Genomic DNA, 18691 nt, shown 5'->3' on the forward strand with positions numbered 1-18691 from the left:
GCAGGTGTGGGTCAGTGAGCTGCTGGTCTCAGCCAGTATTGGGTCAGGTGATGACTCACTTGCTCCATGATACAGTGAGAGAGGTTTTCTGGCAATGATTTGGTTTACTTTTGGGGTTTTTTTCCGCTGGGTCTTCAAGGGGCTGCAGGTAGTTCAGAAAATGGAAGGAACTCCCATTTTTCCCCGGCCTTTCTAGACTTAGAACGTCCCAAAGCAGAGAAGCACCTGAAGCGTAGTCATTGCAGGGGAAGAAACATGTTAGCCATTTTATATACCAGCTGTACAGAGTGCTGGTGAAATGGTACGTATTAGCGACGTGGCAGTTGGTCAGCACCATGGAGCCGCCTCTCCCTGTGAAGACTGTTACATCATCTTGGGAGAGCAGATGTGGTCTTTTTTGAAAATTAAATACAAACATATATTTACTAAAAGCACTACAAAAGGACATCCAGTGTCAACCTACTACAGCTAACACAGAAAGCTGAAGAAAAATCATGCAAACTACATAACTACAACAATAACGCTAACTAACACCCACTAAACACACACGCAACACTTCAGCTGAGAATCACGTTCCCACCGTCCACGACACGCGGTCCCCTGAGGGGCCCACCCATCACAGAACTCAACCAGGGTGCCCGCAGATACCACCTGCTCCACGGACACCCGGGCGCGGACGTAAGCCCGGGAGAGAGGGGCAGGCAGGCGGGACCGGCCGGCTCGGCCAGGCCCAGGGGAAGACCCACCAGGACATCCCCCAAGCGACCGGCCCCGTCCCCCACCCCCTGCCGCACCGGGTGACCGTAGATGCAGTCTTGCTTTTAATGCCTCACCCAAAGGAATATGAAGCAAGTCTCCGGGGAAGGTCCCAGCTGTTCTGAAACTGGTTTCGCGGAACTGAATGAGCCGGTGGGTGTTGTGTTTTACGGGGACGGTTCTGGCTGTGGCGCTGAGCGTGTGCTTTGCCCTGTCGACCGTGTTGGGGATTGTCCTGTGCTGGCACTGGACCTGGAAGACCCGACGACTTCGAGTGCCGACCAGCAGCGACGAGCTGGCCTGACTCTCGGTGGCCTTACTCGGGCCGGACAACCGGGAGGAGTATTGACCGGGCTCGACGTCAATCCATCCCAGGCCAAGGGAGGCTGGAGAACTGGAGATGTGAGATTACAGACCGACAGCTGTGCCAATGGCTTGTGTGCTGCTGTGTTCTGGGGAGGGTCATTACAGCCAGCCAGCCCGCTGGCTTTTATAATCCCCAAGCCTTGCAAACGCACTGTCTGCCTTCTCCCCACAATCCTCAGTAGCGTTGTCCTGTCCGTCAAAGTTTTGGTTTTAGAGTGCTCGTCCACTTCGTGGTCTCTTTTTCGTCACCACCTCCAGCCCCATAACCTCCCATCTTCACCTCTACCTCTGGTCCAAAGCCTGGAATCCCACCCAATGCTTCCCCCTCACTCCTGACCCGGGAGCCTGTGCACACATTCCTCGCCACCGGTGACGGTGGCTTCAGCCACAGAGAATCCGCACTCGCCAGTTCATCCCCCACTTTTCCTCTGGCCTCCCTTTTCGGAGGCTTGTCCTTTGCTCAGAAGCCACTTTCCTTCAGCCGAGGTGAAGTGTCTGGGCCTGTTTTTAAACGTGAACCGTGTGATTGAACTGCAGCTTGCCCGATCTGTAGCTGCACCCAGAGGTACTGCCCCTTCCGTCCTCTGTGCACGGGACACTTCAATCGATGGGACCAAATACTTTCTGCAGTTTCACAAGGCAAATTTTGCTGAAACCGTGATTCTAGTTTGAACTGATGTACAATGTTGTATTGTGGAAATGACTTTAAAGCACGTGGCTCGAATTGGACAGCCAGCACTGTTAAAATGGACAGAAGGGCCAACTCCTTGCTGAGAATTCTGCAATGAAGTAATTCAGCAGCTTAGCTGCTTTACTGTGGTTTCCCCTCCAGTATTTGATTTACTCATCCTTGGGGACCATTTGAGCCAAGTCAACTCTGTGGGATCCTGACTCCCGACCGGTGAGTGGTCACTAACTCAGCCCCACTTTCACTCGTCTCTCCCCTGCCTCCGACTGCAAGTAAAAGCTAGGTCTGTGCCCATGTTGCTCTCACTGAGCCCAGTTCAATGTTAACCTTCATCTCTTCCCCACGGATTCACCCTGAGCTTCTGATTATCTCCAATATGTTCTGATTTTCTTAAAGTTTAAAGGAGGAAAATCAGGAAGTGCTGTTTCTTGTGGAGTACCATGGATCTGAAACTCATGGAATTGGAACTGAGATCTGTAGATATTTGTTGGGTAATGATGTTGAGGGAGAAGGAGTGAAATGTTGAGGTGCAGGTTAGCCTAGAGTCACTGAATGACTGCCCTGGTCCTCTGATGAAAGCTTTCAACATATTAACCAGACCTTCAATCACTTCTTAAATCTTTGTCTGTAATTTGTCTTGCCTGATCAAATTCGATGAACCGTGACCTAGAGTCATAGTCATACAGCACGGAAACAGGCCCTTCAACCCAACTAGTCCAAGCCGACCAAGATTCCCATTTGCCCGCGTTTGGCCCATGTCCCTCTATACCTTTCCCACCTCTGAACCTGTCCGAGGACCTCCCGAATCAGTCTCCGACTCTGTCCCCCAACTCCACGTTTTAACCCCTCTAACGTCACCTTCCCTCCCAATATCATCGGAACAGCCCACGTCCCAGACGCACGTGATGCCCTGTATGATTGTGACAGCCACCCCTCCTCATCTGTTTGACGTCCTCTTCTCCTCCGTCGTTGAGCTGGATGGGACCTCTGAGCTTCGAACCAAACCGTCCACTTCTCCCTGCACCCTCCCCCCCCCCACCCTGTTTCTGTCCCCTCCCCCACTGTTCCCATCTGCCCATCACCCACCCACTGGGCCCCTCCCCCACTGTTCCCATCTGCCCTCCCCACCTCCCTTATCTGGTTCCAGGCTCCACCTTCCCCTCCTATCGCAGCCCTCTGTCGCCTCCACCAATCACCTCCCAGCCTCTGTCGCTACTCCCGCCCTCTCCTCCACCATCTGCCAATCAGCCCTCCTCACCTGGATCCACCTATCACCTGCCAGCTCTTGCTCCGCCCCTTCCCTCCACCTATATATACCGGCTGCCTCCCCTCCATCTTTCAGTCCAGGTGAAGGGTCTCCACCCGAAACGTCGACTGTCCATTCCCCCCCCCCCCCCCACGGATGCTGCCTGACCCGCTGAGTTGCCCCAGCATCTGCAGTCTCCTGTCTCTCTAACCAATTGTAGCTCCTCTCCCCACCCCTGCACCGTCTTACCTGGTACACGTGGATACGTGAAGCCTCTCGAGGCCGCTCCACCGTTCACTAAGGCTCCGGCTGGTCTTGGAGAGCAGTGATCTCAGGGTTACAGAACCAGTGCCAGAGGTGGGTTAGGCTGGGTACCCTTTTTAAACTCAGGGGTAGATGGGACTGCTGGGTTGAAGCTGCAATCAAGTAACGTCTACATATGTCGAGGGTTTCAGGCAGTAAGTTCCAGACTCCTACAACCTCCTAGATGAGAACATTTTTGCTCAGCTCCCTGCTAATCCTTCTAGATCTCTGCCCCTTGGTTTCTGTTCCCCTCTGCTGAGCTTTGAGGATGAGAACCAGATATTGTGAAGTCAATGACGGATAACTTTGAATATGATACATGACATCCTTCCTTGGACCGAGACCAGAAGCCAATGTCATATTGTAAGTTTTATCGATGTCTCTCGCTTGTTACTTTTGTGTTAAAAGCACTTTAAGAAACTTGGTAATCCAACAGTCTGTTCTGCTCATTTGTGCAAAAACTTGATTTGCACATCACAGGACCTGCTGAGTGCTCTCTTACTCTCTATCAGAAGCTACTCTTTTGTTTTCCCTTATCAATGCCTTGATCTCATCTGCTGAATCCCCTGGATTAATAATCATGATAGAGTGAAAGATATGCTCAGCCATGAGGTTGTGGTGGTGAACATTTCTGCTGATGGTTGACAGCACCTCGGTGATGCCCAGGTTTGAGCCGTTAGATCTGTACCGAGTCCATCCCATTTAGCATGTTTGCAGAGCCACACAAGGTGTTCTCAGTGTGTCGACAGTACTGTCTGTGCAGGGACTGCAGTGGTCACTTCTTCTAATGTTGTGACAGACACATTAATCTGTCACAGGTAGATTGGCGAGGGTGAGGTCAAGTCAGTTTCGTATTTCTGCTGCCTTGCAATATCCTTCACACCATCCTATGCAGAAACCCCATAAACCTAAAAGTGGGAGAGGCTGCTCCAGCTGCCAGACTGGATAGTTTTACCAATTTTAGCCACTGTCACCACTGCAAATAAATAAGGCTTGGAATGATACACAAAGCCGAGAAAAGCAATGTTTATTTCCAAAAAAATACAAAATGCCGAGACGATCGCAGGCTCATTGAATTTAACTCGCGATAGAAATGATTCAAAAGTGCAGCAGAAATAAAAGCCCCACAGTCAATAACCAGAATTGGAAGGTGCCTGTCCTCCGGTCAGCCAGACCTTGGGTGAGTTGTGCTTTGAATTTGTGTTGCCCTCTCTCCCTCAGTTACCTGTACTCAATCCTCTTTGCTCTCGGAAGCTCCAATTATCTGCAGTGTCCACCAGCTTTGGGGGAAGGAGAATTGTACACTTCCGCCATCCTTTGTATGAAAAACCCATGCACTCGAATTTTCCAATTTTGTCCTGTGTTGTGGAGGACCCGTCCTTTCCAAAGGATGAACTGACCTCCGTGTGATTGTTGTTATTGAGATTGTCTGATGAAATTATAGGTTTAATTCTGAAAGGGCAGCAATATAGAACAACGACAGCAGGAAGGACGTCATAATGGCTTCCCATCAAGTTGCTCCAATTTTCTGATATCCAGTTATACAAGTGTTAAAAATCTTCTTCTACAAATATTTTCACTCTGGATTCCCACCAATACAAGCCTTGGGGAATATGCAGCTGTCCAGATAAATAAGCTGCTTTTAAAACCTTCACTTTCGTCAGAACATTGCCAACAAGTTCAGGAATTAGATCCTGACCTTAAAGGGGGCAGTAGTGAGCTGTCTTTTAATTCGTACACCAGGCAGCTGGTTAAACCACCTCAGTGTAGCTCACGCTGGAGACACATCTAGACCAGACTGGGTAAGGATCACAAAAAGGTCATTTTGTTTTTTTTTAAATGACATCCAGCAACTTCACTTTCCTTCCTAGCCGTTCGGTTGTGAGTCAGAGCAAAACAGCAGGGATGCAGGCCCTTTGGCCCAACCAGTCCATGCTGACCACAGTGTCCCAAGTCTAAGTCTCCCAACACATCCAGTGGTACAAACCAGTACACACATTGGCCAGACTTGATGTGTACAAATCACTGAACCAGCAGTCTGAAAAGAATGAATTTGAGAGAGAGGATTGGCTTTGGAGAAAGACAGGAGAGTGATGACAGCAGAGGGGGACCTCCTGGTGGAATAATCTTCCCTGAGAACTTGCGTTCCCCACTGCTGCAAGCAAGTGGCTGTAGAATGACTGCAGGTTGCCTCTCCCCTACACTCGGCCTCCCAGCTGTGCAGAGACAGTGAACAGGGGTTGTGCACAGTGAGAACTCTCTCAGCATTGGCACTGTTACCTCACTATTCTGATTGCTCCCACGACACCACAGAGGTGTTGAAATTTCCAGGCCAGATTTTTCTTTTTTTTAAAAAAAGCATATAAAAATCAAAATTTCCAAATGAAAAGCAGCAGTTAAATTTCCTAATGGAAGGCGATAGACCCACAGGGACGAGCGTTTACACTGAGCGTAACTATTCCCAACAGAACACATGTAACTGGCACCCAACATTAGTGCAGAGACCAAGCCAGTGGGCTGCAGCCTTGTGGAATAGCTGCGGGACAGAGTTCACTGATCCTGCCCAGCTAAATAAAGCCATTAGTAAAGAATCAAGCACCCACATCCAATGCAGCGTTTTAAAATCTATGTTCCCCTTTCCTCAAGCTCTCTTTTTCCAACCAGTGCTCCCCTTCTGCAGGAACTAACGCCAAAAAGAGTGGAGGTAAAACACTGCTCATTGCACAGATCAAAGCCAATCTAAAGTAAGCCACCTCCTCTACGGTTACACTGCTCCCAATCCCACGGTCTCTCTTGATTCTGTGTCCTCATCAGATCAAGGCCCTTCTCGGGAGGTTTTCGTTGTCCTCGGCCACTTTCCGGTAGTTCAGGTGTTGATCCTTGCCGTGGTGACGCAGCAACGCGGCCAGGAGGATGAGCACCAGGAGAAGGCAGCAGCCCACAGCCAGGCCCAGGATCAGCTCTGAGGGGAGAGGGAGAGAGCAGAGTGTGAGGGGGGTGCAGTCGTATTCCTCTGGAGACCACGCTGCTCAACCTAATGCCCGCGCCCTACGCACCTCGACAGACTCTGCCCCCGCCACTTGGGCCATGCGAGCAGCTGCCAGTCTCAGCGAGTGGGCAGTGAAGCGGCCCATTTGACCGGCACCTTGGGGAGGAGCGGTGGAGCACGGGGAGGAGGTGCAAATGGGAGGGCAGCGTGGGGATCACCAGGAGGGAGAGACTTTAGGCTGGTCCTCCCAAACTGAAGGTCGCAACCCAATTATTTACCAAAGGGAGAGCGAAAACAGAAAACAGCCAGTGACGGTGGTAGGAGGGAAAATGCTAGAATCCATTATTACGGAAGTGTTAACCTGGGAAATAATAATGGGATTGGGCAGAGTCTCGATTTACCATCTTATTGCCTATTTGAGGTAAAGGTCAAAGTCGAGTTTACAGTCACGTGCACAAGTCCATGTGTGCACAGGTGCAATGAAAAACTTACTCGCAGCAGCATCACAGGCGCATCGCATCAGATAAGCAGCATTCACGAGAACAAACTAAATATAAATTCTACACTAATTTTACAAGAAAGAACACAATTAGAACAAAAACAAGACGTCCATTTTAGTGCAAAGTGGTCCTAGTGTTGCTAAACTGCAGTGATTAGGGTTGTGCCAGTTGATTCAAGAACCAAATGGTTGAAGGGAAGTAGCTGTTCTTGAACCTGGCTGTGTGGGACTTCAGGCTTCTGTACCTCCTGCCCGATGGTAGCTGCGAGCGGATAGTGGGGCTCTTTGATGATGGATGTTGCCTTCTTGAGGCAGCCCCTCCTGTAGATACCACCGATGGTGGGGAGGGATTTACTGGGCAGAGTCCTCTACTCTCTGCAGCTTCTTATGTTGCTGCACATTCAAATTGCCATCCCAGACCGTGATGCAACCAGTCAGGACACTTTCAACCCGCAAGTAAATAAGGGCATACCTGGGAGCGTGGGGTATTTGGACTTTCAGAAGATTGTTGATAAGTCGGGGGGGGGGGGGGGGCACGCACCAAGGTTATCAAATGAAATGAGAGCACGTGGGGGAATGTAATGTGGGTCAAGCGTCCATTAATGGACAGAAAATAAATCAAATCATTTTTGTTCTGGGAGGCTGTTTCAGGACACACCAGCCCCGTCCCGTCCCGTCTCCATTATCACGCAGCCTCCACTCACATTAAAAGGGACATGATTGGTGCTTCTCTCTGGGCCCTTGCTCCCCCACCCCACCCTCACCACCCATCCAAAATACTGTTGACGTTGGGCCAAGTGATCACGGTTCGGATGCAAGACACTGGCACTCCCCACTGCTGGGGCCAGCTCTAACATCATGAACCCGATGACGATCCTCGTAATCAGATTGGATGGAGGGCAACCAATGATGAGACCAGAAAAGGACGATCCCATCTATCGCACCAGGGTCAGCTGTTATTAACACCACAGCTCTGTGTCAGAACCTTACCTATTGGGACGTGGTTACCGGTACGGCCACATTCCTCATCCCAGTCATCAGGTATCACTCTTTTGGCGATCTGGATGAACTTGTCCAAGGGACACCTTTGGGTGCAGGCTGGGAGAGTGAGGGGATATGGTGCAGAAGAACTTTTATTCCTGTAGTACATCTCCACAGTGAAGGACCTGTAAATGCCACGGGCACACTTTAGGATAGGAGGAGGTCATTTTGCACTTCCGAACGATTAGCCTCTCTCCAGCTGAGGCTTTGGGGGGGGGGGGGGGGGGGTTGGGGAGAGGGGTGTGTGTGGGAAGGTTGATTTGTACACATTCCAAGCTTGCGCCCCTCTCTCCCCAACACTGCTCCTGGTTCTTTGAACCAGCTCTGCCCATTTCACCCTAAACCTCTGCAGACCAGATGTACCTTGTTGTGACCTCACACCTTATTGCACTGCACTTTCCCTGTCACTGTGACACTTTACTCTGTACTGTTATTGTTTTTACCTGTACTACATCAATGCACTCTGTACTACCTCAATGTATCTGCACAGTGCAATGAACTGACCTGTACGATCAGTTTGCAAGACAAGTTTTTCACTGAACCTCGGTACAAGTGACAATAATAAACCAATACTTTCCCACACTCATCCCAACATCCTCCACTCTATATTTCTCCAGCATGGGGCAGGCACGGTAGTGTAGCGGTTAGCGTGATGCTATTACAGCGCCAACGACCTGGGTTCAATTCCGGCCACTGTCTGCAAGGAGTTTGTACGTTCTCTCTGTGTCTGCGTGGGTTTCCTCCGGGTGCTCCGGTTTCCTCCCACATTCGAAAGACGTCTGGGTTAGGAAGTTGTGGGCGTGCTATGTTGGTGCCGGAAGCGTGGCGACACTTGTGGGCTGCCCCCCCAAGAACACTCTACACAAAAGATGCATTTCACTGTGTTTCGATGTACATGTGACTAATAAAGAGATGTTATCAATCAGCTCTAAATTTCCTCACACTCCCTCTCCCCATGTCCTGGTCCCCCTCACTATCCACTCACCCAACTCCTTCCCTACAGTCTGGTCACTCCCCCAGACTGTTCCCACACCATCCCCACATCCTATTTCCCCTCTCTCTCTCCCCCACACCAGACACTGCTCATCCTCCTTTAGAATACTCCAGCTCAATAAACTACTCCTACATACCAGAAATCTAAACTGTTTCTCTCTCCACACATGCCGCCTGACTTGCTAAATATTTCCTGCGTTTTCTGTTCTTCTGCTTCATAGGAGTCTTGGTTTTGCCCCAGGGGTAAGATGGGCAGGCAGAGTCTCAGTGCCTGCAGATCCTGCCTGAAGAGCTGAGACCCTCCCCTGCTGTCAGCGGGCAGATCAGGCCCCAACAAACAGGCTCCTGGTGAAGTGGAGCTTGCAGTGCCAGTGTACTGAGCGTACCTTTCTACAACAGGACCTACCCGTCGTCCTCCAGGTACAGCTCGAAGATGTGGCAGGCAGCGTAAGTTGGAGCAAGGCTGTAAACACTCAGAGCCATTTGAAGAGCTACAATCGTTGTGTCATGCTGGGAACACATTAATATTGTTGATAATTATTGAAGTGAATTTTACACGCACAACACACTCAGACACACACAAAGACAACACTTGCACAAACAACCCGTCTTGTACATAGGGTGTCTTGTATTTAATACCACAAATTATGCATTTTTATGTAATATCATTGGCCAAATCCAGCAGTTCCAGGTTACCGCACCAAGACCACAGTAGGACACGGTACCAGAAGGGAGCCTCCACTAAGGTTGGAAGAGCTCTCCTCACCCTCACAGGGGTGCTTGACCCCCTTCAGTGCAGGGTGTACTTAACATCGCCAATTGTGGTATCATTTGTTAATGGTGATCGTATGTATTTAAGAACATGGAACATGCGAGGATCTGTGGCACACTGAATGCTGCCGGTTCCAGCACCTGAACAGGAGGAGCACTCACCGCCGAGTACACCATCAGCTTGGGACTTGGTGTGGGAAACGTGTCCAGCGATTGTTCAATATTTCGGAGAATTTGTTTCAGGAGCACACCTACAATAACGACAACAGCAAAGCAAATGGGAGATGGGGAGAATCGACAAGTCAATCCAGGAGCTGTTACCAGTTCAGTCACATCACGGACCACTCAATGCACAGGCACTGAGCACAGGGAGTCAGCCGTGCTAACTGGGAGGGGGTCAGTGTGGGGAACGCCCGCAGACAGGTCAGTGTGGAGGGAGCAGACCGTCCGCAGACGGATCGGCGTGGGGGGAGCAGAGCGATCTCCCAGTTTCCTCACATCCTTTTACCACGCCCACTTTTCCCGTCCTGGCCCCAGCTTAAACCCGAGAGAACTCACCTCCCTGGAGCCGCGATTTCTCCTCTCGCTTGTACAGTCTGTAATCGACGTCGAAGCTGAATTCCTTCAGTGTTCGCATGTGCTCCATGACTGAGGGCGTCACCCAGGAAGGCACGGTTTTGTTGTGAAGTTGCTGCCAAGGTAAGATGGGCGCTGAGGTTACGTGTTGGCACAACTGGTCCCCGGCTCAGCCAGCAGTGCACATTCACCGCAGCGGCACAGAGTCCGGGTGGCCACAGTACCAGAGAAGTGCCTTTGGAGAGCTCGCCGGATCCTCGCACAGTTTGATATGATCCAAAGGTTCACAAACCTCACAGAGGAAACTGCTCCTCATTCCAGTCTTAAGCAATTGATCTCTTAGCCCAATTCCCCATTAAAGAGAACATCAGCCCAGCATCTTGAAATTTCCCAGATTCCCTGTGCTTACCCGTTGCATCAGAGCTCTTTACTTAGCCCCATCCCCTCTTCACTGTCACGTCCAGGTAACCAAAGTCCGATTTAAAAACCTAAATCCAAAGACTAAGGGCCAAAGTAGTAGCTCTGGAGGGGGAAGGAAGGGTGTGCAGATGCCTGCGTGTGTGTGTGTGTTTGAATTCCTGTTCATTCATTGTCCTTTTGTTAAAAAAAAATTGCAGTTTCCAAAGACGTACGGTTTAGGAAGTTGTGGGCCTGCTATGTCGGTGCCGGAAGTGTGGCGACACTTGCGGGCTGCCCCCAGAACACTCTACGCAAAAGATGCATTTCACTGTGTGTTTCGATGTACATGTGACTAATAAAGATGTCTTGCAACAAGTCCATGGTGCTCACCTCACATAACAGGGTGTCGTAAATCAACCAAACGTATTTGAATGACATCTGGTCCCTGGGAACCCCAGTGGCGTAAGACAGCATGGCCAGAAAGTTCTAGAGATGGCAAACGAGCAAACATTATAGCAGAAGGAGTATCAGTTCGTTGACAAAAGATACAATCGTTGTTACACCACTCTTGGATACACTGATCTAGGATCAGGTATCCTCAAAGAGCTCAGAATTCCTTCCAAAACCCTGACCTTTAATTATGACCTTCTCCTGACTGTTCCTGTAAGGGAACCAGTAACCAGACTAGAGACACAGGAGACTACAGAGGCTGGAGTCTGGGGCAACACACAAAACACTGGAGGAACTCGGCGGGCCAGGCAGCATCCGTGGAGGGAACTGGACGGTCGACGTTTCGGGTCGAGACCGTTCACCTCGACTGAAAGATAGAGGGGAGATGGGCGGGAAGGGGTGGAGCAAGAGCTGGCAGGCGGTAGTTTCCTCGACTCCCTTGTCTGCTCATCCCCCCCCACCCCCTGCTCCCCTTCCCCGGTAACTGAAAGAGGTGTAACACCTGTGCCTACACCTCCTCCCTCACCACCATCCAGGGCCCTTGGTACTGCTGTCCTTTGAGCAGAGGTCGGGCTTCCAGAATGTTTGGTCACAGGCGGCATTGGAAATTATGAAGGGCTCAAGTGTGTAGCTGTAGAGAGAAGCTGTTCCCAGTGGCTGAAGTCATCCAGTCAGAGTTGTACAGTACAGAAACAGGCCCTTCGGCCCACCACGTCCATGCTGACCTTTTAGTCCATTTACCCTAATGCCTTTTGCCTGAATGAGGTCCATATCCTTCTATGCCTTGCCTATTCAAGTGCATGTCTCGAGGTCTCTGAAATGTCGTGATTGTATCTGACTCAACCACTTTCTCTGGTTCCAGATATCAGCCAGCTCTGTGTAAAAAAAAACTTTCCCCTAAAATCCACTTTAAAACTCCTTCCTCTCACCTTGAACCTGTGACCTCTTGTTTTCGATACCACTACCATGGGGAAAAACATTCCGACTTTCTCTGCCTTTATCAGGAAACCTGCAGCCTCCTTCACTTCAGGGAAAACCAGCCCGGCTTATCCAATCTCTCCCCATAACTAAAGTCCTCCAATCCAGGTAATGTCCTGGTGAACCAGAACTGCACATAATACTCCGAGTGGTCTAATCAGTGTTTTGTAAAGTTACAACACAACTTTTATCTTCCATGTCCCCAACCTTTGCCATGCGCCTTCTTCACCACCCTATCTACCTGGGTTTACACTTTCAGAGAATATTGAACTCGAACTCCTAGGTCTCCCTGTTCATCAACATTCCTTAGATCCCTCCTATTTACCTGTACCCATCCTACCCCTATTTGACTTCTCGAACTGCATCACCTCTCACTTGTCGAGATTAAATTCAATCTGCTAATACTCTGCCCAGGTTTCCATCCGATCTATACCTTGCTGTAGAACTAGACGACTGTCCTCACTATCCACAACGCCACCAATTTTCATGTCATACACAGACTTCCTACATTCACATACAAGTCGTCAATATATGATCGCCAACAACAAGGATCCCTGCGGTTTACCCCTGGTCACAGGCTTCCAATTGGAAAAGAAATCTTCCACCACCTCTAGCTCCGATCACCTGGCCAATTTTGGATCCAATTAGCCAGCTCACCTTGGGTCCCATGTCCCTTAACCTTTTGGACCTGCCTGCCATGCGAGGACTTTGCCCATATTAACTGGCTAAGGTCCACATAGACAACATCTACTTCCCTGCCTTCAATTTTCTGTTACCTTCTCAAAAAACTCAGTCAAATTAGTGAGGCAGGATTTCCTCTGCACAAAGCCACGCTGACTATTCCTGATCAGCCCCCGCCTTTCCAAATGTGCATAAATCCTATCCCTTGGGAATTTTCTCCAATAATATCCCTGCCACAGATGCAAGGCTCACCAGCCTGTAGTTCCCTGCTGCCCTTCTTAAACAAAGGAACAACATTAGCTATCTTCCAGTTTTCTGGTACCTCACCCGTGGCTAATGAAATGCAAAAATCTCTGTCAAGGCCACAGCCATCTCCTCCCTCGTTTCCCATAGCAACCTGAGATAGATCTCATCCAGCTCTGAAGATTTATCAACCCTTATGCATTCCACGACGATTAACACCTTCCCCTTCTTAACACTGACACGTTTCAGGCTATGAACATCCCTCTCCCTGAACTCAGCAGCTCCATGTCCTTCACCTTGGTGAATATGGATAAGTGTTCATTTAGCAACCTCACTTACATTCCCTTGCTCCACACATAGATAACCCTTTGGTCACTAAATGGACCCCCTCTTTCCCCGACTACCCACTTGCTCTTGATATACTTATAGAACGGCAATATGCAAAAGACACTGTTCATTAAAAGAGGCAACATGAAGAAAAAAAGCCTTTTTAAAAAGGCGCAAGGTGTTAGGGTGTCGAATACATTATACAATGTTGTGGATACAGGTTCAACAGTAGCCAATAGGAAATTAGAAAAATACAGAGAAAAATCTGTATGGATATATAGTAAAACCACTGGCTCTTTGAAAGACCTGGTGCAGACATGTTGTGCAAGATAGCTCCTTCTCTGTTCCGCACCACGCGTCATTCTACAACAGGCAAGGTGACAGTGAGGGGCAGTGACCACTTACAAAGGTAGGTGCATCGGTAAGCAGTAGAGGCGACACAGAGTCTGCAAAAGGAGATAGACAGCACGCGAGTGGGCAAGAGGCAGGCAGACGGAGTGTAAAGCAGGAAAATGAAAGGTTATTCATTTTGGTCGGAAGGATAGAAAATGTTGAGAAAATAGTAAAAGACGGTGGTCTAAAGAGAGACGTCGAAGCCCGTTACACAGAGTTATTGGCAGCTGCAACAAACAATTAGGAACTTTTTGGACACCTTTGCCTTTATTGCAAGAGATGAAAAGGAGTTTGGCTACAATTGTGGAAGGCACTGGAAAGACAATATCTGGCATACTGTGTGCAGTTTTAGTCTCTATACCCAGGGACAACCCATACCCTATAATGTTGAGTAAGTTTGCACGGCCTTAGAGACAAAGTCATGCAAACTCACTGGATTTGTTACGGGATGTGGGTTTTCTTACGAGCATGGATAGAGCAAGATTGCCACGTAGACAGAGTTTAGGAAAATGAGCGGTGATCTCATCGAGGTTCTGAGAAGGAATGACGGTAGATAGGGAGGCTCTTTCCAACAGCAGAAGAGTTTAGAACTAAGGGCTGTAAACTCAATGCGTGGTCAACTAATTAGACCGAAATAAAAGGAGGAAAATCTTCCTTTGGGGTTAGTGAATTTTCCATTCCTGAGAAACGAGGATACACGTTCATTGCATATATTGAACAGTGAGATTAGGAGACTTGAACGCCAGGGAAGGCAGTTCTGGAGCTGGTCGGCATGTTCCAGGTTTGCCCGTCTCTGCGACGCTAAACAGAGGATGCGGCGATTTTAAGAGCTGCTGTGGCTCCAGCACACTTTGCAAGTGCCTTTGAAGGTGGAGTGGTCACCTGTTTACCCCGAGGTTTCACCTTCCATAACAAATGCCTCTGATCTTCCCTTTCTTGAACTGAAGGCTTCACTTCAGTGTGGCTGACAGGGGCCTCAACTGTCAGCTTCACTTCTTGAATTTCTGTTCTCACCTCTTCCTCTCCCTGACTTGCTTTCGTGTTGAAGTGAATTATTCTCCGCAATTTCCAGCTCAATGCAGCCACCAAACTGTTCTCCTCCCCTTTTTAGCATTCAGGGGGGACCATTTCCTCCACAACACTCTGGTCTCCACCACCTTACCTTCCTTTAGAAGCACAGGAGATGCAGCACTGGTCACCTCCCAGTGCTACTCCTTCTAGGTAAGGTGGCATTTCAGCTTAGATGTTGCTCCTAATGCAGTGCCTTCCGCGGATGGGAGACCATATGCAGCCTGGGTAACCAATTTGCTGTTCTGTGCTGTGCGGTTCTAACGCTTGCCACGACCAGATTTCCAGTCACTCTCTTAACTCTCAGCCCCAAACCTCTGACACGTGTATCCGACACCGATCCCGATGAAACTCATCACAACCTTGAGGATCCACAGCTCAACTTCTGATTCAGGGCTTTACAGCTGCGCCAACTCACCATCCATACAAGGACAGAATACCGTGGATGTCGGAAACCGGAAATTAAAAAAAAAACAGGCAAACGAATTGCGCAGCAGGTCAGGCAAACCAATCTATGGCAAACCGACTGAACCTATCAGGTTCTGACAGGTCTCAGACATTAGGTCATTGACTTGAAAGTTTAAATGCCGCTCTCAACACGAATGGCATCATCTGCTGAAATTGAACATGAAGTTCAATAATTTAACAATGACCCCTTTTTATTTGTAGCAGCAGTTAGCGATGATTCCAGTATCCCCATTTGGTCCTCCTCTCGATCTCCCTTTCCATTCCTCATCCCAATACTACCCTTCAATGACAAGCAGTCCAGATGAAGGGTCTCAACGCCAAACACGGACTGTCCATTCCCTCCACAGATGCTGCCTGACCTGCTGAGTCCCTCCAGCAGTTTGCTCTTTGCTCCAGATTCCAGCACCTTCTGTCTTCAATGCTTCCGACACTACACAAACATTCCCCGATCTATATCTCTATTTCCACCTCATGAAACATCATCAGCTTAAAACATTGGGCCAGAATGTGCCCAAATCTTCCAGAGATTTGGAAGTGAAGCATCACAAAGTATTGGTGTTGGTTTACTATTGTCACTTGTACCGAGGTACAGTGAGAAACTTGTCTTGCATACCGCTGGGGTGGTCAGTACCAGATCCGGAGGCAGAGCACAGTTGTACTGAGCCGAGGCCCAAACACACTCGTATCTGGCCCTCAGCTATTTGCCAACCACGTCTGGCATGGGTATCCTCCCCCGTTCACTAGAACGGAGTCATTGACCTGATCCAAAAAATGTAGGTGTATGGTTTGGTTTTCCCTCATTCACTTCCAATTAATAGTTTCATTGATCAGGTACTTTTTTTTAAAAATTAACATCTGAATTTATTTTTAAATATCTTTGAATAGCAGTTGAAAAAGCCTTTGACAACACAAGCTGTGAAGTCGCCATTAAGGTGGTCCAGGGCAGGACTTAGGATCTCAAACACATTGCCACCTCATGTCGGCTCCACGTCATGGGACACAGCAAGGCCTGGAGCTCCCTTCGACCAATGCCTTACAAAAGGATGGTGTGACCATGGGCGTCACACAGTATGGGCAGGTTGTGCATGATCCAGCCTGATAACCAGTGTTTCACTCTGCACAGATGCTGCCGGAATCGTTGAATAGCACCAGAGATTACGATGTACGTCTATAGTATGAGTGATAGGTACCTTGTTTAGCTTCACCATCTTTATGTATTCATCCGTATCCTCCGTCTCCGCAATCAATTCTGTGTAGCGAGGACAATTCCTCATTGGGTATAAAAGGAGCTGAAATAATTCAGTCTTGTTCAGTTCCAGAGAAAGATACACACACACACACACACACACACCTGCATCAATGAAAGATACATATATACAAACATCTATATGCACACACACGACACTGGCCCCAGTGCTAGTGAAAGGTACACACACACATACACACAACACTCCGGCCCAGTGCTAGTGAAATATACACAATCTCACACACACACACAAAACACTCTGGTCAGGGCCAACGAACGATATATATGCACAGACACATACATGCAACACTCTGACCCCAGTGCAGAGACAGACAGACACACACCACATTCTGGCTCCAGAGCTAGTGAAAGTTATACACACACAGACATACAACACTCTGGCCCAGTGCCAGTGAAAAGTATTTACGTGCATTCACTGACTGCCATCTGTCTCCATAGAAGATACATAAAAGCACAACTCTGCATACAGACACACAGCCGGGACTGGGGAATGTAACACAAGGGGCACTTTTCTGCTCCGATGCAACAATGGTACAAGGTGCGATACCCCTAATACCACACAGCCACCGTTAACATAAACGACATCGCTCCTTACAGAGTTCCAGTGTAACATGCAAAGCTCCTGTTGATGTCAGTGTAATGCCCATTAATCCATACACCTGCACCACCTTTCCTCCCCAGCGCTGCAGAGCTGCGAGTAAGAGGCACTGCTCTGGCCTTCGCATGGACTCCCAGCATCACCATGTATCGTGCACTGGAGTGGGTTGGACTGGTCCTCTCCCCTTCACGCTCCCCTCAGAAAAAGGACAATTTGAGTGGCGCTGCTCAGGCCCCTGCATCCCCACACTGTAATCAAAGCTGGACAGCCGCTCCTCACTGCCAGTCCTCTGACACTTGCCTTGTCCTGTTCCACAGGCATCGTATGCACAGGAATCGGTTGCCACCTCAGGCCAGGATGGAAGATCTGACGTCCTTGCGGAGGGTACAGACCGGCGAGGTTCGACTCAGCACTCATCAGAGTCCGGTCAAAATCTGTGCTCCGAACATAAATCTACAGCAAAGAGAAAGAAGGTGCAAATCACCAGGCATCGGACCGAGCAGAGCAGGTGATCTCAAAAGAATATCGACGATGCAAATTTGAAATAAAGCTCAGGAAATGCTGGAGTGTAGGCAGCAGGTCAGGCTCGTGAACTGCAGCTAATCTGTCTGGAGGAGGAGTAAATAGAGGGACAGGAATGAAAGCAGAAGAAGAAACAAGGCTGCAACCACGAGGTACAAAATACTGCAGATGCTGAACAATCTGAAATAAAAGGACGTTGGAAATACCCTGGTCGAGACACCCCTGGTCTGTGGAGAGAGAAAAACGGGTTGATTAGTTTTCATCAGAACTTGTTAGTTCTGACAAACTGGAAAGGCTAATTATCTGAATTTGTTGAACTCATTGTCGAGTCCCAAGGGCTGTGATACACCCAGCTGGAGAATGAGATGCTGTTCCTCGAGCTTGCTATGGACTTCATGGGGGCAGTTACGAGAGAAAATTGGGAATGGGATGAAGAATTAAAGTGCCAGGCATCTAACAGCTCAAGGATTACCCAATGCAAGCTTGTGGAACATCATCTCAATCTCACATAACATCCTTTCCAGTTTGTGGCAGGATTGACCAGATCTGATGACTGGTTGTTAATCTGCGACATTAACTCTATTTTTCTTTCTCTACAGATGCTGCCCGACCTGTTGGGCATTTCCAACATTCTTTTAATTCAGACTTCCAGCAAATGGAGTGTTCTCTGTCTGACAGGTCTCGTTTGGTCTCCACTCTTCCAAAGTCAATCATTTTGTTCTTTCCGCGCTTCCCTGCGACTTAAAACATCACTTGCTGCCGTTCCCTAGTTCAGAAATAAAGGTCTTCAACCTGAAACGTTAACTCTTTTCTCTCTCTCCAGTGGCAGCCTGGACAGATATTTCCAGCATTTAGAAGAGAAGACATTTAAAAGAGAGTTAGCTTTAATTTGGCATCATGTGACACTTGACAATTTTGTTGCAAGACCCCTCATTCCCAAATCTTGGCCGAGTACTCAGAACAATAATGTTCTTGAGAGTGCCTCCAAGACTCATTCCGGAGAGGCAGTGTGGCTGAAGAAACACCTGTCTGAAGACAATTCCTTTTCCAGTTATTAGCTGGATTTTAA

At 48.8% G+C, this 18691-nt stretch overlaps 2 protein-coding genes across 11 annotated transcripts in view; one reads left to right on the forward strand and one right to left on the reverse strand.

Moving 5' to 3' along the window:
- The window catches only part of LOC127577687 (lysosomal acid phosphatase-like), a 281423-nt gene that overhangs the window by 84555 nt on the left and 178177 nt on the right, over positions 1-18691 (forward strand). The window lies entirely within an intron of this gene.
- Positions 4359-18691, reverse strand: part of LOC127577686 (lysosomal acid phosphatase-like) — a 265300-nt gene continuing 250967 nt past the window's right edge. For both annotated transcript variants that reach the window (XM_052029109.1, XM_052029108.1), the window contains exons 4-11: positions 17401-17553; positions 16426-16524; positions 11018-11113; positions 10211-10343; positions 9815-9903; positions 9288-9391; positions 7838-8013; positions 4359-6321 (exon numbers count right to left, since the gene is read on the reverse strand). In XM_052029109.1, the coding sequence (XP_051885069.1) occupies positions 6170-6321; positions 7838-8013; positions 9288-9391; positions 9815-9903; positions 10211-10343; positions 11018-11113; positions 16426-16524; positions 17401-17553 (1002 nt within the window). In that variant the 3' untranslated portion in view covers positions 4359-6169. The remainder of the gene's footprint in view (positions 6322-7837; positions 8014-9287; positions 9392-9814; positions 9904-10210; positions 10344-11017; positions 11114-16425; positions 16525-17400; positions 17554-18691) is intronic.

This window comes from Pristis pectinata, chromosome 14 (genome assembly GCF_009764475.1).
Source record: "Pristis pectinata isolate sPriPec2 chromosome 14, sPriPec2.1.pri, whole genome shotgun sequence".
NCBI classification, from domain to species: domain Eukaryota; kingdom Metazoa; phylum Chordata; class Chondrichthyes; order Rhinopristiformes; family Pristidae; genus Pristis; species Pristis pectinata.